The 23,747-nt window shown below is 38.6% G+C and overlaps 2 protein-coding genes across 7 annotated transcripts in view; both read left to right on the forward strand.

Annotated features, from left to right (window-relative positions):
• Positions 1 to 15,907, forward strand: part of TBCCD1 (TBCC domain containing 1) — a 34,118-nt gene extending 18,211 nt beyond the window's left edge. For 3 of the 5 annotated variants that reach the window (XM_037027671.1, XM_037027669.1, XM_037027670.1), the window contains exons 4-8: positions 597 to 963; positions 2,791 to 2,977; positions 3,128 to 3,625; positions 11,168 to 11,318; positions 13,496 to 14,072. In XM_037027671.1, the coding sequence (XP_036883566.1) occupies positions 597 to 963; positions 2,791 to 2,977; positions 3,128 to 3,625; positions 11,168 to 11,297 (1,182 nt within the window). In that variant the 3' untranslated portion in view covers positions 11,298 to 11,318; positions 13,496 to 14,072. Of the gene's footprint in view, positions 1 to 596; positions 964 to 2,790; positions 2,978 to 3,127; positions 3,626 to 11,167; positions 11,319 to 13,495; positions 14,073 to 15,888 lie in introns of those variants that run through there. The other 2 variants (XR_005063852.1, XM_037027672.1) reach the window with 2 other exon arrangements.
• A 58-nt stretch (positions 15,908 to 15,965) lies between these two features.
• On the forward strand, positions 15,966 to 21,815 carry CRYGS (crystallin gamma S). Of its 2 annotated transcripts, none has more exons than XM_037027674.1 (3): positions 15,966 to 16,073; positions 20,850 to 21,092; positions 21,443 to 21,815. In XM_037027674.1, the coding sequence occupies exons 1-3, from the start codon at positions 15,981 to 15,983 to the stop codon at positions 21,713 to 21,715; spliced, it is 609 nt and encodes a 202-aa protein (XP_036883569.1). In that variant the 5' UTR covers positions 15,966 to 15,980; the 3' UTR covers positions 21,716 to 21,815. The 2 variants fall into 2 exon arrangements, with proteins under 2 accessions (XP_036883569.1, XP_036883570.1); XM_037027675.1 differs by lacking the exon at positions 15,966 to 16,073 and adding an exon at positions 16,374 to 16,412.
• Positions 21,816 to 23,747: the final 1,932 nt, after the last annotated feature.

Below are 23,747 nucleotides of genomic sequence, written 5' to 3' on the forward strand. Positions count from 1 at the left end.
GGTATGTATGTCTTAGTTTCATAATTTATCACTTAACACTTGATATCATAAAAATAACTGTGAAATGAATAAGCCAAGTCATTGGGACATCTGCCAGCTCAAAGCTTACTCCCCAAATTAAAACCTCTCCTAAATTTAGTTACTGTAAGATCAGTTGCTTTGTTTCATTCATTGGTTCTGGAATTTTTTTCTGTAGTTTGAGCAGGTAAATAAAGAAACCCAATGCTTCACTGAATGACTGCTCAATGTGGTTATTTTTATGTTTGGTGTGAAACTTTGAAAGTATTTACTTAGTTGTGTGACCTTGGGTGAGTTTTTTGTTGTTAGTATTAAATACATTAAACTTTGTGTAATACTTAGTGTTTGGCACACACTAAGAGTTAGTTATTAGTATTTTGAATTGGCTGAGATCAAGAGAGAGACTGTTTATACTTATCACATACACACAAAAAATCTTACAAGGTTTTTATGGCTCCTTAAATAATTTGTTGAGTATGAGGCAAAATATAAATACAAGATAATTAAAATATAAAAACTTCATGTCTTACAGAATCTCTTTATTCAGCTAAGAGTGCATCCTTTTGCTTTTTTTTTAGAACTGGAATGATTACAGTCACCAAGCGTTTGTCTATGACCATCTGTCAGATCTCCTTGAACTGCTTTTAGATCCAGAACAACTCACTACATCCTCTCATTCGACTAATAGTAGTCTAGTCTCTAGAGAAGCTGTTGTGGCACTCAGCTTTCTTATTGAAGGTACAGTGAGGAGAGCCAGGAAGATATATCCGCTTCATGAACTTGCACTATGGCAACCACTACATACAGAAAGTGGCTTCTCAAAGATCTCTAAGACATTTTCTTTCTACAAGCTGCAAACCTGGTTGAGAGCCTGTTTGACTGGGAATCCATTTGGTACCTCTGCTTGCCTCAAGTCTGGAAAGAAATTGGCTTGGGCTCACCAAGGTATTTAATATTTTAATGTATATTAAATTGAATGACCAGTTAGGGAACCTACTGTTTTCTGGAATATTAATGATCATACGTCTTCTGTAGAAGACCTAAAAATATTGATAATTGTAAAAGAAAAAAGGGGAACATTTATGTGTGTCTGTGCATATGTGTGCCTTTTTCTATCAAGACAGCATCAATCTCAAAGAATTGATTTATTAGTCCAAGTCATTTTGATTTCCATTAACAGAAACTCCCAACTTCAGTTAATCTTCTTTTTGTTCTGCTTTTTTTCTTTTTGATTCTTCCTCTCATTCTCATGGGCTCATTTGTTTGAGTGTTTCCTATTTCCTATGCACCACAATACAATTTGGCCATTCCACAAGTAACCTCAGAGAGTTGGTATAGAGCTAAAGCTCCTTTTAGCACCACAGACATAAGCAGACTAGGTATTTCTAAATTGGGGGTTTAAATTTATCATAGAGAGTGTGTGGCCCTGGTTGCATCAGTTATCTATTCTCAGCAGTCCATTGGTGGCTAAAAGGATAGGTTCAGGTGCTATATGACTGGCTTGTTGAGGCCCAGGTATAAGTTTGAAAAGAAGTAGGTGCCTGTACTGAGGCAAATGCCAGACAAAGTTAATAAAAAAAAACAACCCACCTATAATATACTTTCATAATCTCTGAATTTTCAAAGAAAAAATAGGTTCTATGCAAAGGTAAGAAAAAAATCAGTTTTGTATCAAGTTTTTATAATGTTAAAAAAAAACAGAAAATGGTTGATAAACATCTACAGAATCCTGAGCAAAATCATAGTGATCTAAGAGTTCTATATCCATCTAAGCTCTTGCTCTGGTATGAGATCAAAGACTCACATTTGAGTAAAAAGTAATTTTACCTTCTTTTACCACTAGTATTTAAATTTTTTACAACCATGTATTGCTTATCTATCATAAGGTAATAAGAAGAATATTCTTTTTTTAAAGATTTTATTTATTTATTTTTAGGGGGAAGGGAAGGAGGGAGAGAAACATAAATATGTTTGCCTCTTGTGCATCCCCTGCTGGGAACTGGCCTGCAACCCAGGCATGTGCTCTGACTGGGAATGAAACCATGTTTGTTTGGTTCCCAGGCCCACACTCAATCCACTGAGCTACACCAGCCAGGGCAGAAGAATGTTCTTTAAAAAGAATAACAACATACCTTAGTGATTTTTTTTTTACATTTGGCCAGTATTCTGAGAAGTCAGTCACATAATAGCAAGACTGTTGGGAGTGCAGTCTGCACAGACTTTATGTCAGCTTGTGCAAGGCACTGTGTTTGAGAGGGAGATAGGCTCTCAGTAACGATCTTGGGAGTAAACGCTGAAACCAAAGAATAATTCATAGAATGATGTGCTAAGTAACTTAGAACGGATTCAGAATTAGTATTATGGCAATTTAAAGAGATTTTTTAGAGGTGGGAATGATAAATTAAGGCATCTTGGAGAACAAGATATTTGAGTTGGCCCAGTTCTCCAACTTACCAGCTATACAACCTTAGACACAGTACTTAATCTGAAGGGAAAAATGAAAAAATATTTTAGATCTGTCTTGGCAATCTTGAGTGGATTATAGGTTTAAAATTTTTTATGACAAAAAATTATCAAGTATTAAAAACATACCAAAAAGTACAGAGAATAGTATAGCAAACACCTTTTTACCCATACCCAGATCTAATATTTTTAAACCTCACATGCATCTAATTTTAGACATGTATGTATATGTGTAGATATGTATAACATATGGTTGTCATTTTTCTCTCATTTGAAACTGTCTCATTTATTTATGTTTTTCTTAACTAGTTGAAGGGACGACCAAAAGAGCTAAGATTGCTTGTAATACTCATGTGGCCCCTAGGATGCACCGCATGGTGGTGATGAGCCAGGTTTACAAGCAGACATTGGCTAAGAGCTCAGATACTCTGGTGGGGGCACATGTAAAGATTCATCGTTGCAACGAATCTTTTATATATCTGCTCTCTCCCTTACGGTAAGCAGTCTTAATAGTGTTCTGACATTTTTGACATTTTCTTTAGACTAGGATTGATCTTTTTTTAAACCATCAGATAATAATTTTGTAGTCAAATATTTTTATCTTACCATCATTCACAGGAACTTACCTCGGTGTTCTGTTTTTCAGATCTGTGACAATTGAGAAGTGCAGAAATAGCACATTTATTCTTGGCCCAGTACAGACTACTCTTCACCTCCATGGCTGTGACAATGTTAAAGTCATTGCTGTTTGTCATCGTTTGTCCATCTCTTCTACTGTAGGCTGCATCTTTCACATTCTGACGCCTACACGCCCACTTATTCTCTCTGGGAACCACACAGTAACTTTTGCCCCTTTTCATACCCATTACCCAATGCTGGAGGACCATATGGCCAGAACTGGCCTTGCTACAGTGCCTAACTATTGGAATAATCCAATGATTCTGTGCAGAGAGAACAGAGACACAAGTGTGTTCCGACTCTTACCACCTTGTGAATTCTATGTATTTATTATTCCCTTTGAAATGGAAGGGGACACAACCGATATACCTGGGGGTCTTCCATCTGCATATCAGAAAGCACTGGGCCAAAGAGAACAAAAGATACAGATCTGGCAGAAAACTGTGAAGGAAGCTCGTTTGACAAAGTAAGTATTTTATAGAAGTAATCATTTGTCTTAGTAAAACTATGGAAAGCAAATTAATCTGCACATATTTACAGCTGTGCTCAAGTAATAAGAAAAATACACAGCATATCCTCAGTTAAGGCTTATGTGTCAGGTCAGTATTTCAGGAACTTTGCTTGGGGAGGTAAGAGTCTAATAACTCAAATATTAGACTCTTTTTTCAAAGAAGCTTAAGTTTAGTTGGAAGATAGGCATTAATATGAATGAAAGATGATACATAGGATATGCCACATGATCTTATGCTTAAATGGATTGGTTTTAGTTTTTAATTTACTCTTTAATTTACTCTTTGCTGGTGGTTCTCAAACTTGGTCATGCATCAGAGTCATCCAAGGAGCTTGTTAAAAATACTGGTTTTCTGGCTTCACCACACTACAGACAGATTCCTCATGCTAGTCCATGGACTAATGCCAGTTTTTGTCCGTTTTCCCTAATCCATATTTCCCTAATTCATACAGTGTTGTCAAAGAAAGCTGAATTCAGTTTAAAATACTGTTTTTTCTGAGATTATTTTCTTCCTACTTTTGAGTACTAAACTCTTTTATTAACATGCTGTGATAGTAGTTTTTTTGTTACTCTTTTAATTGTTTTCATTTTTAATATATTTTGTTGATTATGCTGTTACAATTGTCCCATTTTCCCTCCTTCCCTCTACCTGGCACACCCCCTCCCACCCACATTTCCCCCCTTTAATTCATGTCCATGTGTCATAAGTTCTTTAGCTTCTACATTTCCCATACTATTCTTACCCTCTCCCTCTGTTTTCTACCTGCCATCTATGCTACTTATTCTCTGTACCTTCTCTCCGTCTCTCTTCCTCCCACCCCCCTGTTTCTAACCCTCCATGTGATCTCCATTTCTGTGGCACTGCTCCTGATCCAGCTGTCTGCTTAGTTTGCTTTTGTTTTAGGTGTAGTTAATAACTGTGAGTTGCTGACCTTTCACTGTTCATATTTTTTATCTTCTTTTTCTTAGATAAGTCCCTTTAACATTTCATATAATAAGGGCTTGGTGATGATGAACTCCTTTAACTTGACCTTATCTGAGAAGCACTTTATCTGCCCTTGCACTCTGAGTGAAAGCTTTGCTGGATAGAGCAATCTGGGATGTAGGACCTTGCCTTTCATGACTTGGAGTACTTCTTTCCAGCACCTTCTTGCCTGTAAGGTCTCTTTTGAGAAATCAGCTGACAGTCTTATGGACACTCCTTTGTATGTAACTAACTCCTTTTGTCTTGCTGCTTCATTTTAATCTTGGGTGATGTCATTATGATGTGCCTTGGTGTGTTCCTCCTTGGGTCCAACTTCTTTGGGACCCTCTGATCTTCCTAGACTTCCTGGAAATCTATTTCCTTTGCCAGATTGGGGAAGTTCTCCTTTATTATTTGTTCAGATAACTTTTCCATTTGTTGTTCTGCTTCTTCTCCTTCTGGTACCCCTATAATTCAGATGTTGGAATGTTTAAAGATGTCCTGGAGGTTCCTAAGCCTCCTCATTTTTTTCAAATTCTTGTTTCTTCATTCTTTTTTGTTTGGTTGTTTCTTTCTTCCTTCTGGTCCACTTCGTTGATTTGAGTCCCAGTTTCCTTCCCATCACTATTAGTTCCCTGTTCACTTTCCTTTGTTTCACTTAGTGTAGCCTTCATTTTTTCATCTAATTTGCGACCGAATTCAACCAGTTCTGTAAGCATCCTGATTACCAGTGTTTTGAACTGTGCATCTGATAGGTTGGCTATCTCTTTGTTGCTTAGTTGTATTTGCTCTGGAGCTTTGACCTGTTCTTTCGTTTGGGCCATTTTTTTTTTTGTCTTGATGCTCCTCTCATGTAGTGAGGGGCAGAGCCTTAGGTGTTCACCAGGGTGGGGCAACCCAGTGGCTGGGTTGTGGTGCTGTATGTGGGGGAGGGTCCAAGAGGGAACAATGACACTTGCTCCACTCTCTGCCAGGTTTCAGTCACTTCCCACTTCCCCCAAGCAAACTGGGCCATTCTGGTGCTGATTCCCTTGTGGGTGGGTTTGTGTACAGTCTAGGACCCTGTGGGTCTGTCCAATAAACTCTACTGAGGTGCTGGGAGTTTCTCCCGGCGCCTCAACTTCCCAGGTGTTTTCAATCGGTGTTTTGAGGCTTCATTTTCCCACACTGGGACCTTGGGTTGCGAGGTCTGTCTTGCTCCCCAGTTTCACCTGGTTTATCTGCGCGAATGTGGAACTGTCTGGTCCGCCAGCCACCTTGTGCACCACGTCCCTCCACAATCCTGGGTCTATCCACTGTTGCCTTGCGCCTGGGGTCCGCCAGTCACCGCTGTGCTGCAACGCATCTCTGCCTGACCCCCAGACTCTGTCCCTCCTACCAGTCTGGATGAATGAATCTACTTTAACTCCCCATACAGTTCAATTTTCTGTCCATACTGGTTGTTATTTTGTTTTGAAATTGTTGTTGTCCTTATTTTGGTTGTGCAGGGAGGCACAATGTATCTACTTACACCTCCATCTTGGCCAGAAGCAATAGTTGTGGTTTATTATGTCAGTCACAGTTTTATTTTAAGAATATTGGCCTTTGACTTCCAGAAACCAGGGACACACTACCTGGTTTATAGTGATTTAGAAAACATCCATGTAGTGAGTAGGGAAGATTAACAGAAGTAGAACTTGTGTTGGATCTTGAAGAATAGGCCAAATTTGGATAGGAAGTAAGGACTGAGCAGAATACTTTTAATATCACTAGAGGAGCAGATGTAGAAGCGGAAGCAGGCCTTAGGTATCCTAGAAATCAATTGCTGACACAGGATTCTGCATATGGAATAGTGGGGTTTAAGCTTGGATGGTAGAGTGAGCAGGTTATATGGACACTTGAATGCAAGGCAGTTAAAGTTCGACCTAAGTGGAATTAAGCAGTGGGAGCCATTAAAAGGTTTTGAGTCGTAGACCGAAGTACAGAAAGCTTTTTCATTTATTCAGGAACATTTATGGAATGCCTTCAGTATGCAAGCTACTTTATTAGATTTTGTGGCACATTTTAAAATATGTAACAAAATGTGATTGGTATATCTGAAGATCCTCAGGTTAGAGAGATTAAAAAGGGAAGTGAGGGTGATATTGCTGTAATGGCCTAGTGTCCAGCCTGTGGCCCATGGGCCACATGCAGCCCAGAATGGCTATGAATGTGGCCTAACACAAAATCATAAATTCACTTAAAACCTTTTTATTGCTCGTCAGTTTTCATTAGTGTTTGTATACTTAATGTGTGACCCAAAACAATTCCTCTTCTTCCAGTGTGGCCCAGAGATGCCAAAAGGTTGGACACCCCTGGGCCTAGACTAAGAGACTGGACTAGTACGGAGGTAAAGCGGACGGAAACCAGGAATACTTTGACAGGTGGCAGGATTCAGTGTAAAATTTTGTGAAAGACATAAGAAAATCAGAGGCAACTAACTACAAAAATTGGGGCCCAGCTTAGAAACTTATTAATCAACTCTTTTTTAGATATTATTTATTTACTGTTCAGAGACAAGGTAAGAGGGAGAAAGTGGGGAAGAGAAACATCCATGTGTGAGAGATACATCCGTTGGTTGCCTCTTGCATGCCCCCACCCAGGGAATCTGGCCCGCAACCCAGGCATGTGCCCTGATTGGGAATCACACCAACGACCTTTTGGTTTGCAGGCTGTCACTCAGTCCACTGAACCCCATTGGCCAGGACTCATTAATCAACTTTCTTCTGGAAAGAATACCATATATGTTGTGAAAGGAGTGGTACTGAAAATAAATAATTATTGTTCATACAAGTATCTTGGCATTTAATCAAATTTTATTTGTTAGCAATATTAGAAAAGGAACATAGTAAACATAGTACCAAACAATGAAGGATTGCTTCTACAGCATTAAAACATTGTCCACGTGTGAGCTGTAACAAGTTTGAGAAAAAAGTATAAAGTTCTTTTGGGGGATCTTTATAATAATAAATGCCACATGTCCTGCTAATATCTTGATTATTATTACTCTTCCTTAAGATAGAAAAACCTCTTTAATAATTGGATTTCATTTGCCTAGTATTTTTTTTTGGTTGTCATTATTTTAGAAAATGGCAGCCACTCTAAAATGTTTCTATTCTGATGATCCAGACTATATATATGTATGAGTAAAAATGCTTATTTTAATAAGATTTTGTTTAGTTATTTTTAGAGAGAGAAGAAGAGAGGGAGAAATAGAGGGAGAGACACATCAGTGTGAAGGAGAAGCATTGATCTATTGCCTCTCTTATGCACCCAGACCAGGGACCGAACCTGCAACCAAGGCATGTGCCTTGACCAGGAATTGAACCCTTCATTTTGCAGAATGATACCCAACCAACTGAACCACACCGCTCAGGGAAAGATCAGTGTTCTTTGGGTAGCCGTGTCTATATTGTGCTGGAAAGTACTCAGACTTGGGAATTACTACTGACCATGCCACTTTACAATGTGATGTTGAGTTGTTGTTTAACTTCTCTAGCTTTTAATTGTATTATATATAAAGTGTAAGTATATTCTCCTCCTATTGTGATTGATGTGAAGGTTTAATAAGTAATGCGTATGTGTGAGACACTCTGTTTAGTGATGTGTTTGTGAGACACATCTTCTGGGTAAGATTGTTTTCCCAGCATATCTGAGACCTGACCTGTTACAATAGTAATAGTAGTAAGAGAAATAGTCAGTGAAAAAGGCTTGATCCAGCCACAGTATTTTCTGGATGCATTATTGTGGCTTTGTTCTCGTAATATGGATTCAGGAATGAGTCACAGGGTGGGGCAAAAGGAGTTTTACAGTTGTTTGTATAGAAAGTAATACAATAATTAAATAAAAATACAAGGATAAAGTTTGGTTTCACATACTCACAACTGTAAACTTAATTCAGTCCCACCCTATATATATTCATAGTTACAAAATTGCATTTAGACTCTTTAAAAGTAGTCACTTCCGACCAAAATATATAAAGATCACTAACAGTTACAACTTATGCTTTGCCTGGGAATTTATCGTGATGCTGCTGCTATGTTCTGCAAACATTCCACCTGGTTTGTGTCTTGTGAATTGAGCCACCAAGACATTAATGCAACAGACTGGTCAGCATATCATAGAATAATGATGATGACCATAATAACAGGTAGTATATATTGAGCACTTACTGTGCCACAAGTACTATTTTAAGCACCTTCTATGTGTTAACTCATTTATGCTTTATAACTGATACCCTACCCTATTACAGAAAAGGAAACTGAGAAACAGAGAGATTAAATAATTAACCTAAAGTCATACAGGAGCTGGGATTAACAACTGTTAGCCTAGTTCCAGAACCTAGGTTTAGTGTCTTTATTATTTTCTGGGAACTATTGTTGTATATTATATTTATTATAATATATTATATTATATTATATTATAGTTATATAACAATGATCATTGAACAAAATATCCTTTAAAGCACTCCTTTTCTCTTAATTCTACTTAGATGCCTCGATTTTTCTTACACATGTGAAAAGCTTACGCACATGAGCAGTGTTCAGAATGTGGTCACTATTTAATAAATGTTGGCTCTGAATCATTTTTTATTAAGGCATTAAGATCCAGGATAACACTAAAAACAAGGAAAAGTATTCAGTTCAATTTGGGGAATAAAGGAAGACAAAAGAATTTTTGATCAGTTTGAAAAGAAACTGCCAACACAGTCTTTTAAAAGTGATTAGATTGTATCATTTCTCCACTCTGACCCCTCTAGTGGCTTTCCATCATCTTAGAATAAAATCTTTTTTTTTATGGTATTCTTTTCTTTTTTTATTTAATTATTTTTTAAGTACAGTTTTCTATTACTCCCATCCCATCCCACCCCCTGTGCCCCCCCCCCATTTCCACCCTTCTCAGTTGTTGTCCATGTATCCTTTATATATGTTCCTCTAAATCCCTCCCCTATTTCCCCTGAAATTCCCTCCCCTCTTCCTTCTGGTCACTGTCAGCCTGTTCTCTATTTCAGTGTCTTTGGTTATATTTTGCTTGCTTGTTTGTTTTGTTGTTTAGCTTCCTGTTAAAAGTGAGATCATCATATGTCCCCTAGAGCAAGAAATATAAATGAAAGAATAATCGGAATAAAATCTAAAATGTTTACTGTATCTAACATTCCTCCTGCCTCGTTTTCTGCTATTCTTTTCTCGTTTACTCCCCTTCTGCCATTCTCCAGTCTTCTTGCTATTACTTAGTCATTGCCCTCTAGCCAGACACCACCAGGACGGTAAATATAGAATAAAGCTGGGTTTTATTACTCATTGCAAGTAGGGAGAGAATTGTGTTTCATTTCAGGAAAAGGGTGTTAGAAAGAACTTATAATTGGGTTTTGGCTTGTGTTAAGTGATTTCGGGGAGGGTTCTAGGAAGCAAGCTTTTGTTTGGGTTGGATGCTATCTGAAAGCAAGAGTAATTCAGTAATTTGGTATCTTAGTAATTTTTCTATTAAAGGCAAAGGAATAAACTGGAGCTAAAACTATAATTGTAAAGAAATAGCAGTTATTCAGTAGGCAGGGAAGGGTGATATTTGGTTACTTGTGTGCTGTGGACCACAAAATGATTTTTGTCTGGACTGAGATAGGGTTATGGAGTGGTCTTGTTCTTGCCTGGATCTGTTGTCATCCCAGAGTGGCCTTGTCAAATGTTGGTGGCCTTCTGTGGAATTGTTTATGTTCAACAGACGCAGCCAGGCCACATCCTAGCTACAGTAAGCGCTGGCTGATAGTACTAAGCTAGCTCCTGGCTATCAGGAGCTAGTCTCCTCTTTCTTATCTTGAACATGTTAAATATGCTCTCATTTTAAAGCCTTTGCACTTGTTATTTCCTCTGCCTGGAATGCCCTTCTCCAGATATTTAGTTTGCTTAATCCATCAGTCCATTCAGACTTCTGCTTAAGTTTTATCTCAGGGTCTCCCTGTTCATTTTTTCCTTAAAATAGCATTTTAATCGTCTCCATTCACTTACTCTGCTGTATTGTTCTGGAAGGCACTTAAAACTACTTAAGTTCATATCATATATTTATTTTATTTATTACCTATCTTCCCTACTGTAATACACAATCCACGTGGAACATAGAGTAATAATGTGAATGGTGCCCTCTGGAGTCGTAGAGGGCAGACCTGCCTGGACAGAAGCCTTGTCTCCTCTCCTTTCTTTGCACATTTATCCCCATAAGTCAGAATTCCACCCAGCATCACTTGGTCTTCAGCAAATATCTGTTGAATAAGTAACCACAGTAGAACAAACTATATAATTATTGATAAGTCTTTACAAAGAAGGCATTGTATCTGACCAATTTTATTTTTGGAGGTGGTTGTTCAATGTACATAACTGAACGGAACAGTGATTTGGAGAGAACAAATGGGTAACTAGAAACAATTTAACATTTATTGCATTAAAATGTTTTATAATCACTTAGAGTAAAATTAACACAAATTAGTATTTTTACATTCTTGTTGTTCTACACTACAATTTTAGGGATCAAAGGAAGCAGTTCCAGATCCTTGTGGAGAATAAGTTCTATGAGTGGTTGATTAATACAGGACATCTCCAACAGCTGGACAGCCTTGTGCCCCCTGTAGCAGTTTCCAAACAAGCAGCAGGATGAGACTCTTACATCAGAGCACTGGTAGGCATTTATAATGCAGACTACTTTACTTTGGAGAAATATTGTAAACATACAAAAAACCTTCACAGAATATTATGTTACCAAATGTTGCCAGATTTTTTCCAGCACTCCCACCAGCATATATAGACCTGTACGTACCGGTGTTTGCCACAGCTTTTAGTGAGAAGACCAACCAATATATTTAGGTGGACCCTATCAAACTATGGGCAGATATAATGGCTCAACTTGTACTGTCCAAAGAGACTACTTTCCTCATAAAGAGCTTTAAGTTTTATTCCTCCTTTTTAACACATCCTCCTCCTTTCCCATCACCCGACACACAAATCAGTTATTGAGTTAGCTGGTTTTTGTTAGTTACTCATGAGCAATAATAAGTTACCAGAATTAATCGAAATGAAGATTTGAATAGTGAACTCTAGGAGATCACAGACTCAGTGGAGGAGAACGTGAATAGAGACGAAACTTAAAAAGGAAGTTATTTAATCTAAATATGTAGTATTTTATAGAAATTTACTTTGCCATGTAAAATATTTTTAAAGACCAACAATAGAAAAACAAAGGACCTAAATAGATAGAAAAATACCAACACAAAGACTCTCACTTTCACTTCTAATTAAAGAAATGTAGAGAACTATTTTTTACGTACCAGATTGGCAAGGATCAAAAAGTGATGGTATACATGTCACAAGACTGGCAAGACTTGCACTTACTACTGGGGAAAGTGTAAATTTGCAAACTTTTTAGAGGATAGTTTGACAAAGTCAAAATTAAAATACACATATTCTATGACTTAGCAGTTTCACTTCTTAGATTTAACTGACACATAACATTCATGTATGGGAAGGTCTCTGTAAAAAACTCGTTCATGGCAGCATTGTTTGAAATAGCTGTAGACTGGAAACAATCCACATGCTTCTCAGTTGCAGGCTGGTGCCTCATGAACTGATGTATTGATATCATGGAATTCATCTTCAAAAAGAATGAGATGTATCTGACTGTGCTGATACTAAATGATCACTGAGCCAGGGGTGGGAGGTTTGGGGCAAATATCTGTAGAAAACGTTCCCTTGTGTATTTGAAAAAAGAGAGGGATCATCACACATATTTCTATGCTAATTATATGCCTTAAAATTTCTGAAAAGATATAAAAAAATCACAAACAGTATTTGTCTTTGAGAAATGAGACTCATGTCTAAAGTGGGAAAATTATTTTTTATTTTTATTAAGATATAGTTGACTTACCATAAAAATCACCTTTCTAAAGTGAAGAATTCAGCAGCTTTTATTATATTCAAAAGTTTGTACAGCCATCACCATTAACAAATCCAGAATATTTTTATCACTTCTAAAAATAAACCCCATCCACAGACAGTCACTCCCTGCTCCTCCAACTACAGATGTCTCGTCTTCCCCCAGTCCCTGGCAGCCACTTACGTTTTGTCTCTAGATTTGTCAGCTCTGGACATTTCATATAAAATGGAATCATAAAACATGTGATCTCTGTCTGGTTTCTTTCAGCATAGTGTTTTCAAGGTGTATCTATGTAGCATGTGTCAGTATGTCATTCCTTTTTATGAGTAGATAATATTCCATTGTATGGATATATATACCACACTTTATCTGTTTGTCAGTTGATGGACATTTGAGTTGTTTCCACTTTTTAGCTTTTGTGTATAATGCTTTTGTGTAGACATTTTTATTGTTCTTGTGTGCATACCTAGGAGTAGAAGGTCATGTGTTTTAACATTTGACTAACTGCTCAACTGTTTTCCAAACTCATGAACTTATTGATTACTTTATATGTTGTTTACATTTTTAAAGCATTACTTTTTATTAAGAAGGAATTTTATAACATTTAGTCAGTAAATGCTAAGTCAAGAATAAGAAATCTAAAGATTATAAGGAAATGGAATTATAACAGGGAAAATTTTAGTTCAACTAATCCTCATAACCTGCCAGTGTTTAAGGTTTATGTATGAATTTCTTTATTATGAACTAATGTGTTCCTCAGAAAAAATGAATATAATTAACTTTAAACTTTGTATATTTTATTATTTCTAATTTTTATCTGGCCTCGATAATTTATGTGATTTTATAATTGCAAAGGTTTTTTCCTAATTGTATGTATGAAGACAATAGAAAATGAAGTTAATTTAAATTTTCTCTTTTATCTTCAGGGCCCTGGAAGAATGAGGATGAAAGGAAGATGATGTACATCTTGAAACTAAATTGGGAAAGTGCTCTTGCTGCTTGAAAGACGTCAGGGCTTTTTCTTCCTGTTTAAGGCCTTTCCTTGATTTCCATTGCATACTTATTTATTACCATTTCAGTTGAATTTTAGGTGAACTTCTGACCATCATATATATGTACTGTTTATAGAACATGGGATGATTCATCTTTGTGATGCCAAAATGGAAAAGTTGATGAGGCCAGCCCCATTGTATATATGTTCATATTAAAGTGGTTGAATGTAGATTTATAATAAGTTAACTTCACATTTTAATTTGTATGATAAAAGGGTTTTATCCTTTCTGGGGTTGAGAGTTTTATAGTTCTTTGTAACTATGTAAAAGGAAATTTTTACTCTTTTCAAAAATAATTGGAAAGAAAGTATGATTGTTGGTATATAAATGTAGCAAAGATAGTTTTATGCAAAGATATTTTAGTCCTTAAAGTATAAAACTTAATGAAATTGTAAAGTCTTTATTTTCACTTTGTGCTTCAGATTTTCAATAAACATGCTATAAAAAGTAATTTTCTCCTTTTGATAAAAAGATAAAGCTTCACTTATAATTTTAGAAAAAGGTTTCCAGTGTTATTCTGTGATATATCAAAATACAGGTTACATTTGATTGGGAAAGCTGCGTTCTTCAAGATAACATAAAATAATTATCAGGCCCTGGCTGGTGTAGCTCAGTGGATTGAGCTCAAGCCTGCGAACCAGAGGATCGCGGTTCGATTCCCAGTCGGGGCACATGCCTGGGTTGCAGATCAGTTCCCAGCAGGGAAGGATAGTTTGACAAAGTCAAAATTAAAATACACATATTCTATGACTTAGCAGTTTCACTTCTTAGATTTAACTAACACATAACATTCATGTATGGGAAGGTCTCTGTAAAAAACTGGTTGCATGAGAGGCAAACCATACATTGATATTTCTCTCCCTCTCCTTCCCTTCCCCTCTAAAGATAAATAAATAAAATCTTTAAAAAATTATTATCAAATTAGTAAAATGAATCTGATTACTGATAAATGTTTCATGTGCTCATTTCAAAAAAGAGCTTGAACTTTACTTCTAAAGTGAAAATTAAACCTTGGAATGTGTTAATTCTGAGGTTTTCAGAGTTTTTAAGATGAAATTCAAGGAAGCAGTGTTATCAAATAAACACAGGAGTGATAAAAGTATGTTTTGTAAATTGCTATTGGTTACTTAAAATAATGATATTAAATACTTTCTTTAAACTTCACAAAATTCAGAAGCACATAACTTAACACTTTGTTTCCCAGTAACCTTCATATCAAGACACAGTTGCCATTTTCTGAATTGACCATAATGTATCTTGGGGGCATCTCATTTATAAAAATATTTGTAGGATATTTGGATAGTGGAAAGATGATGAAGTGGGACTTTTGAGAAAAATATACTTGCCCAGGAAAAGTAAAATGGAAAGCAGTTGAGTGTGTGTGTGTGTGTGTGTGTGTGTGTGTTTGAGGATGTATAAACGAGTCATCTCATCCCTAAAGTGAGAGGTGTATTACAAACGTGCCAACATGGTCTCCAAACAGGTCCCAGTAAGAGGTCACCGCAGAGAAATCCACCTAGGAAGAAGCAAGTGGGTCTTAGCTAAACCTCTGCAAATTCAGGAGTCCCTCTAGTTTTCTGTCTCTCAGGCTACATGTGTAGCACCATTTCTTATGGATTAGAACTGTGTGTGTGTGTGTGTAAAATTCTAAATTAAAGAACCGGTGCAAGAATCTGAATTCCTACATAACTTTTGTCTAGATTCACCAGATGTTAACATTTTGCAACATTCACTTTACCACTCTATATAGTGTTATTACTTTAATTCCGCTCAATGATTTGAGAATAGGTGGCAGACATCTTGGACCTTTACTCCTAAATACATTAGCATGTATTTGATAAAAACACAGACATCCTCTTACCTCGCTAGTCATAGTACAGTGATTAAATTTGGGAAGTTTGACATTGGTACAATAGTGTTGTCTAATACACAGTCTATATTAAAATTTTTGCTATTTGTTTCAAAGATGTCCTTTCCAGTGACTTTTTATCCAAACCAAAGAGCATGCATTGCCTTTATTTATATGTGACGTTACTTTGCAACATGTCACTTCTGTTCAGAAATAGAGGGTATGCTTTTGACTCATCTCCTGCTGATTTCTAGAAAATCAAATCACCCAGGTAAGAGGACCGTTCTCATTTTTTATTTTGAAAACTCTGGCTGAGTTTTGGTGTCTGGACTCAGCAAATAGTGCAGCAAGGCTTGGTAAGCATTAAAGTGGGTACTGAAAGCTTTCCTTTATTTCATAATCCCAATTGTTTTTCTAGAAACCATCAGTAGCTTCTAAAAGACTGACTCAATTTTTGGATCCTATTCTCATGACTAAGCAAATGTTTGGTTTGAAACCAGCCCAGTATAAATGTCTCTGTGCCTCCAACCCTGTAGCTGTTCCTGGACTTCAGCACTGGGGAAACCCATCTATGCACCAAAAATGTCTAAAACTGGAACCAAGGTAAGTGCATGGTCTTGCTGAGTTTTAGCCTACCCACTTTCTTTTCACCTAATGATACACTGAAAGAAGCATGTAGAAAAGTCTTTGCTCCTTTGCGTGGAGGTGAGTGTGACAGTGGTGAGAAGGTTGACATTGGGAGAGGAGGTTAAGAAATGCTACTCAATTTTCTGCCCTGACAGAATTACCTAACAGTTTGTTAAGGGGTTATGTTTATGTTCAATACTGTACAAGTCTGTACAATACTGTAATAAGTAAATATCATGATTTCTGTCTTCCAGCAAAGGCATGTTCTATGAACTTCCACAGGAATAGGACATGCAGACCAGAAGATTATGTGAAGTAGAAAGCTTTCAGTATTCAATGAAAATTTTGTTGTATGAAATTTAGCCTCAACCATTTATATTTTAAAAGGACAAGGTGGATGGACCAATGAAATGAATTAAGTCCTACATATCCTTTTCATTCAAGCAGTTACTTTTACTCTTTGCCCCAAATAAAGTGCTTATTAAGTTAGGAAAATTGCCTAGAGTATTTGATTCATAACTGTTGCACTGAATATTGATCCCTCAAGCAGGGCTTTGGGAGGGAGGGAGTGCACCCCCTTTCTCTGTTCAGCGCTTTCACTGACCAGTTAGTCGAAGGCAAAGCCATTGGTGCTGATTTCCCCCCTGATTTTTTTACTTCAAAGAGTTTCAGATGTATTAAGTCTTTTTAAAAATTCTCTCCTGACAGTACATTTATTGATTTTTTTAAGAAAGGAGGGGCAGGGGGGGAGAGAAACATTGATGGGTTGTCTCGTGTAGGCGCCCGACAAGGGACTAAACCCGCAATCCGGGTATGCGCCCTGAGGAGCAGCTCAGCCGCAACCTTTCTGTGTGCGGGTGTCACTCAGCCAACCCAGCCACACCAGCCAGGGCTAAACCCATCGAACCATAAAAGAGAGAGAGAGAGAGAGAAATAGTGAATGAATACTTGTATATCCTTCACTTACCAGTATATTCTCTAACTGTTAACATGTTGCCCTAGCTGTCTCTGACTCTTTTTACTAAACCACTATTTGAAAATAATGATCTTAAAAACGTCACTTTAAATGTTTACCAGGGCATTCCCCTGTATAAACATAATATCATTATCTTGTCCCCCAAATTTATCATAAGTATGATACCTGTATTCAGACTATATTCACATTTTCCCCTTTGCGCCACAAAATTTGCTCCACAAAATTTGCTCATGGCTGGCTTTTCCCCTGATGTAGGATGGAATGGATTGATTGTGCATTGCATTTGGTGGTTGTGTTTCTTTAGCCTCCTTTATATAGAATAGTCCCTTTACCTTTTCTGTTGTTTCTTGAGACACTGACATTCTTCAAAGTCCAAACCAGGTGTCTTATAGAAAGCCCTGGAATCTAGATTTATCTGATTGTTTCCAGGTGTTTAGATTTCAACAGACAATCAATGTCAAGAGAGCTTCGTAGGCAGTGCCAAGTACTTCCCACGGCATCATTGGTGTAGGGAACACCTGTACATGTGTTCAAGAATTGGCTAGTGCCTGATTTTTTCTTTCCATTTAGAAAATAGAACTAACAGTCATACTTGTCATTCATAAAGTTTGGAGAGAAAAATGAGACTGTCTTTAGTCCTCTCAGATTCCTGAAAATATGTATGTCATTGCACATCCCACTAGAAAGACTTTGAATTCCTTAGGGGCATCCAGATGCCTTGAAGGAAGGCTGTTTCAGAACCGTGGTAGATGAAAACGTCCTTGCTTTCAGAGCTTTCCAAAGTAGTGATGGTGTTGCTCGCTTTTATTTCTTGTAGCTGGGCTTTTTTAAAACCTTAAGGTAAATAACTCTTGTTTCCCAGACAAAAGAAGATAGTATCTCTTGTTCTTATTACTTCTCCCTTTCCCACTCATGCTAGCAGTTTAATCAGGGGAGTCACGGGCTTGGCAAGAAAGAATATTATGTTTGTTTTTATTACGTTTGGAATACTTGAGACAATTTTCTTTCAGCTTTATTGGTTTAGTAGGCTATTTACAAAAAAAATAAACTTGAACACGAGGAATTTCGAAACAATTCCTAGGTAAATCCACACATTTCTTAGCCGCCTCTGCAGAATTTTAGTTATTTATTTATTTTGCCTAAGAGCCAAAACATCCTCTCAGCTGACCATAGAGTAGATTTCATGGTCCTCTACAAATGAGAAGTTTCAACATTCTCTGGGTCCTGAGATTGGGAGTCCTCCCACCAAGAGGAGATCTTGGTCCTGGAGCTCAGTAGTGGTTCCAAGGACAACACTGGTGCTTTGTTTCGATCTTGGGAAGATTGGCTGCTCTGCTGGGAGGGTGGACAGCAAGGTGACTGTGTAGAACATCATGTATATTTTCACTTTGCAGATATAATGTCAGACAACTGTACAGGGGGCAGTAAATGTGAGACTCCGTGAAGGAAAATAGACAATACTAATTTAGTTTCCCGTAGCATACCCCTTGCAAAGTCTCTTTTTTGTGTGTGGGTGATTAGTTGGCCAAAAACCAAAGGTAAATTGAGTTAAAGACTTTGGGTCTATCCATAGAAAAGTTACCTTAATTTTCCAAATGATCTTTCCACAGGTTTTAGGGGAAGCCTCGGGACCAGTTTGCTCCATTTTTTAGGAGAGTAGATGCTGTATTTCGAACAGAGGTAGCTGTGCGGGTAGGAAGATAGCAAAGGGGAAGATAAAGTAAAATAAAATGAAAAAAACAGATTACTAACCAGGAATTTGCACTCCAGTCTCCTCTCCTGCAACTAACTGGTAACTAGCTAGTGACCTTAGGCAAGTTATTTAACTTCTTTTTCTGTAACAACTGTAGCAAAAGTTTATTGGCAACGTTGAGCCAATTTTTAAACTAAGTGCTTTATTGACATTATTCCACTGGGCCCTCAGAACAGCCCTGTGCAGTAGGTATTGTTATCCAGTTTTACAAATGAAGAGACTGAGCTTCAGAGAATGTCCAGGATCGAAGAGCCAGTAACTAGTGCTGCTGGAATTTTGTTTATCTGTAAAATGAGGCTCTGTGTACCTAAATCTGTGCTGCAGTAAAATGAGAAGGGACGAAGAAATTTGAGAGGGGTAGGAAGAAGATGAAGTAGATGATTTCCGGGTGGGAAGGAGTAAGGAAGCTTTTTACGGAACAGGAAACAGAAGAATTGAACAAAATGGGAAAGGTAAAGAGAGGAGATTAAGATAGAAGGAAGTAATTAGTGGGAAATGTTATAGAAAGAACCATGTGGGGTGGAAGGGAATGCGGTTTTATGCCCATTTGCAAGTCCTTTCTCGTTTCTTCCTCTCCTTTATTCTCTACATCTAATTAGTCACCAAATTCTAAATTTCTTTTGACTGTTTCCTCATTATCCCTCACATTGCAGTTGACCTTCCTTTGGCCCTCACCACTCACCTTGCCCACAGCAACCATCTGTTTCCAGGTGCATCTCCCACATAGTCACCAAGGGATTCTAGCGTGGCCCCTGTGTCTTTTCTGGCTTGATTTCCTAATACTTCTCAAATACTTAATATGTACCAGGTTTAATGAAGTACTGATCCCTATAATGACCTTTCATTTCTTTTTTCCTCTTCCTCTGGAAAACCCCCTATCTATCCTTCAAGCCTCACCTCAAAGATCCTCTCCATACTGCTTGGCTCCTTTCCTCCTGACGCTTTCTCCTTTTAAACCGATGAAGCAAATGAGCCACAAGGTGGCGGTGTAATGCCAGGGAATTAACTTCTCCAATCAATGACACCTGTGATTTCAGTTGTACATTTCTCTTGGATTGGGCAATTACAGAAGGGACAAACTCTAGTCCATTTGATCCAGTGGTTGTCAGACATTGTTTCACAAAGCCCTAGGAATTTATGGGAATTCTGTCTCCCGTTTCAACCAGAAAAGCTTTGAGTTTTACTTTACAGACAGGGCTTCCAGTGTAGTCTATTCCTTTCATTTGGCAAATGGGAAATTGGAGCCCAGAGAAATGGTTTGACTGAGGTAGAGAGCTGATTATGGAGATGCAGCTCTAAAGCCCAGGTTCATTATTTCTGCTTTCTCAGGGCTACGTATTTCCAGGGCCATCACAGATCTCAGAGGTGTAGCCCAGTATTCTGTTAGAAACTTGGTAAGAGTTTGAAAGAAAGAACATCTTGCCTTGTCATTTTGTTACTTTGCAACAATTGGCAATAAAGTCATAATACAGAACTAAATATGGTATAATTTCATGTGTGTATACTCTGTATCCATCTAAAATAAGCTCTCTAAAACTAAGGTCTGTGTTGTTTTTTTCCTACATATCTTCCATGTCTCCTAGAATGAATGTCTGCATTTGCACTCATGTGTCTTCACCAAACATTTATTAAGGGTCTATCAGGGCTAGGCACAGGAGTCCTTGGCTTAAATAGGTTTGGTTCTTTGCCCTTGGATGCAGTATATTAGGAGTCTGGTGGGAGAGACAGACATATTAGCAGATAGTTTATTATATAATGTGGGAGGAAGCAATGAGCTTGAGTCTGAAATTACTGACTTGTATTAAAGCACTTTCTGTTTTGTTTCACTTTAAGCCTTCAGAAAGTGCTCCTTGCTATTGTTGACAACCAAAGTTGTCTGCCACAAGGCAAATGATGTAAGGTGAAGGAGAGCAAATAGAGGATGCAGGATTTTCTAAAGTGGGGAATATGTTCTTAATTTTTATTTTATGTATGATTAATGCCACCCAACTCCTCAGTTCTCTTTGCTTGCCCTGTACTTCAGATTACTTTCTATGAAGACAAAAATTTTCACGGCCGCCACTATGACTGTGATTGCGACTGTGCAGATTTCCACCTGTACCTGAATCGCTGCAACTCCATTAGAGTGGAAGGGGGCACCTGGGCTGTGTATGAAAGGCCCAACTTTGCTGGGTACATGTACATCTTGCCCCGGGGCGAGTACCCTGAATACCAGCATTGGATGGGCCTCAACGATCGCCTGGGCTCCTGCAGAGCAGTTCATCTGGTGAGTGGGGTGTGCTCTCGCTCTCCCCTCCCCGACCTTTTCTGTGAAAGAGTTTTTTGAGGTTTTCCTACTTCTTAGTGGGGAGCTGTCTCTTTCTGGCTGTGAATGCTTAAATAAAATCTTTGGTCAGCTCATTACAAGACCGAATACACTAATTATTACCTCTTGAGGATTTTAAGGAATTAAGTTTTTCTTATTGACAGCCAGCTCTGTTCTAGTCAGCACACAGTGGGGATGGGAGTTCCGATCATCTAGATTTCAAGATGGTGGGTTCTGAACCTGACTGCTCTCTGAGTGACCGGCTGGTGATTTCCATAATGGTTGTTGTTCATTCCCTCCTGTTTCCTCAGTCTAGCGGAGGCCAGTATAAGATTCAGATCTTTGAGAAAGGGGATTTTAATGGTCAGATGTATGAAACCACTGAAGATTGTCCTTCCATCATGGAGCAATTTCACATGCGAGAGGTCCACTCCTGCAAGGTGCTGGAGGGTGCCTGGATCTTCTACGAGCTACCCAACTACCGTGGCAGGCAGTACCTCCTGGACAAGAAGGAGTACCGGAAGCCCCTCGACTGGGGTGCGGCTTCCCCGGCTGTCCAGTCTTTCCGCCGTGTTGTGGAGTAATGACGTGGACGGGGCCACGAGCTTCTTCCTGGGGGCCGAATGCTGGCTGGCCTTGTCACCCAAGCGAGCATGATAAATAAAACAATCGGCATGCATTCCACTGTTGACTATGGTGCTTCTCCTTAAACACTTAGAGATCAGTGACACAGTGCCCTCCACAGTGTGAGGACCCAGCCTTCAGGGTGCCAGCCCGTGTCTCTGCCAGACGAAACGGGGCCACATTAAAAACTTAGAAAATCATACTGCCCTGTATTGCTTCTTATTGCTTAAGTCTGCATTAATTCACAGGTACAATAATAATAATAGCTGCCATTTGTTGATTGCTTTCATTATCCCATTTTTTTTCACAACATCCTAGGAGAAAGCTGATTTATCTGCATTTTACAAATAAGGAAACCGAAGCGTAGAGAAATAAAAAACTTGCCCAAGTTCACCAGCTGGTGAATGAAGGGCCCAGGGTATTTCTGTTTCCAAAGCCCCGTTATTCATTCAGTACATATTGACTGGGGATCTGTGTGCATACTGTAAGAGCACAAACCTGAGGCAGAATATGAAGGTAGCCAGTGAAAGCAGGGCTATTGAAAATAATCGTGCCGTAAGTCCCTTGAAGTCCTTAAGATCCAGAGATTTCTGTGTCAGGTATCACTCCACCCTTAAGTTCAGAGAGGATCTGTTAAACAATTTGTCCCTATTTTAATAGTTGAAATGGAGTTTACTTACTTTGAAATTTTATTGATTTAATCTTGAAGGAAAGAGGGCATCCCTAGGGTTATTTACTGAATATCCTGGGGAAGGGAGGCTGTTCTGGACACACCTGTCTCCTCGGAGTTCTTCCCGGAAAGGACAGAGGGGACGGCGGGGGACTCGCCCCTTGTGCACACTTGAGTCTGCAGCCCAGTCTGCAGTGCTCTCTCCCTGGACGCTGTTACTCATTCACTTCTCCAGTGTTCTGTTGTTTGTTCCTGTTATTGTTGATTCTGTTCTGAGTGAAGGGCTTTTAGAAATTTGAGTGAAGTGAGGGAGGAAGACATGATAAACTGAGGAGGAGGATTGGGGGTCCATTTGCTGAGCTGCAAAGAGCTCTGGACCTTGTCACCCTACCATGAAGTTAATTTTCCTTATCTCCCAGAGGAGGGAGTTGAACCAAATGCTCACTCAGGTCCCGTCGAACATAAACATCCTAATTCCCTGGAGCCCAGGAGGTTGCTGAAAGACTAGCTGATGTCCAGAGACTACTAACACTTATCTCTAGAGGCACAGTTTCTGGGAATGACCTCAGAGTTCCTGGCTCTTCTTTTCTGCAGGGGAAACTGAGGCTGCATGGTAACAGCGAGTTACTGCCAGTCTCCTCTCAGACCAACTGCTGCCACCTGCCAGTCCTCGGTGAGCTGGTCACAGTCTGTGCAGAGCAGCCAGAAAAGCAGTTCTGAGAGCAGGACAGGAAAGCAAATGTCAGGATGACTAACCACAGTCTCAGAGAAGTAGAAGATGACTTTGGACAGATAAAACAATTATTATTTTGGAATGTTTTCTGTCTCTCGATTCATGCCCAGATCCAGAAAGAGATTGCTGCCATTCTCCCTAGCCGTGAACACATCAATCAACTCCCCCTTGACAGTAATTGATTTTAGAGGTCGAAAACACTTACATCCTTGTCTGTCGGTCAGTCTCAGTTCTGGTGGAACATTCTGCTGTTAGAGCCGGAAGCTGGTGTCCCACCTGTCAAGCACCCCTAGAAAAGCACCTGGGTTGTTATTTGGAAGTATTACCTGCTTTGTAATGTTGCTGCTCTAAATTGGGAGGGGGTGTTTCCAAAAAATAGGGCAGTGGCATACTTAGACCATTTTAGTCCTCTTTCCATCCTGAACATTCCTCTGAGACAAGTCTTTGAATATTTCCAAATATAGAGCCCACTTCCTCAAAATGTAACACCAGGGGCGCCTATTAAAGCCTCTGCAGCAGTGAAATCTAAAATTTAAAAAAAAAACAAATAAATAAAACCCATAGACACAGAACAGCTGATTACTGCCAA

This window comes from Sturnira hondurensis, unplaced genomic scaffold (assembly GCF_014824575.4).
Source record: "Sturnira hondurensis isolate 20B ecotype Veracruz unplaced genomic scaffold, ASM1482457v3 Scaffold0019216, whole genome shotgun sequence".
NCBI classification, from domain to species: domain Eukaryota; kingdom Metazoa; phylum Chordata; class Mammalia; order Chiroptera; family Phyllostomidae; genus Sturnira; species Sturnira hondurensis.

What these genes read in the sequence shown, in the direction of transcription:
- CRYGS (XM_037027674.1), top strand. Translation starts at nt 15,981, where the DNA reads ATGTCTCTGTGCCTCCAACCCTGTAGCTGTTCCTGGACTTCAGCACTG. An exon ending in TGTCTAAAACTGGAACCAAG is followed by an intron (nt 16,074 to 20,849) that starts GTAAGTGCATGG and finishes CCTGTACTTCAG; the next exon opens with ATTACTTTCTATGAAGACAA. An exon ending in CCTGCAGAGCAGTTCATCTG is followed by an intron (nt 21,093 to 21,442) that starts GTGAGTGGGGTG and finishes CTGTTTCCTCAG; the next exon opens with TCTAGCGGAGGCCAGTATAA.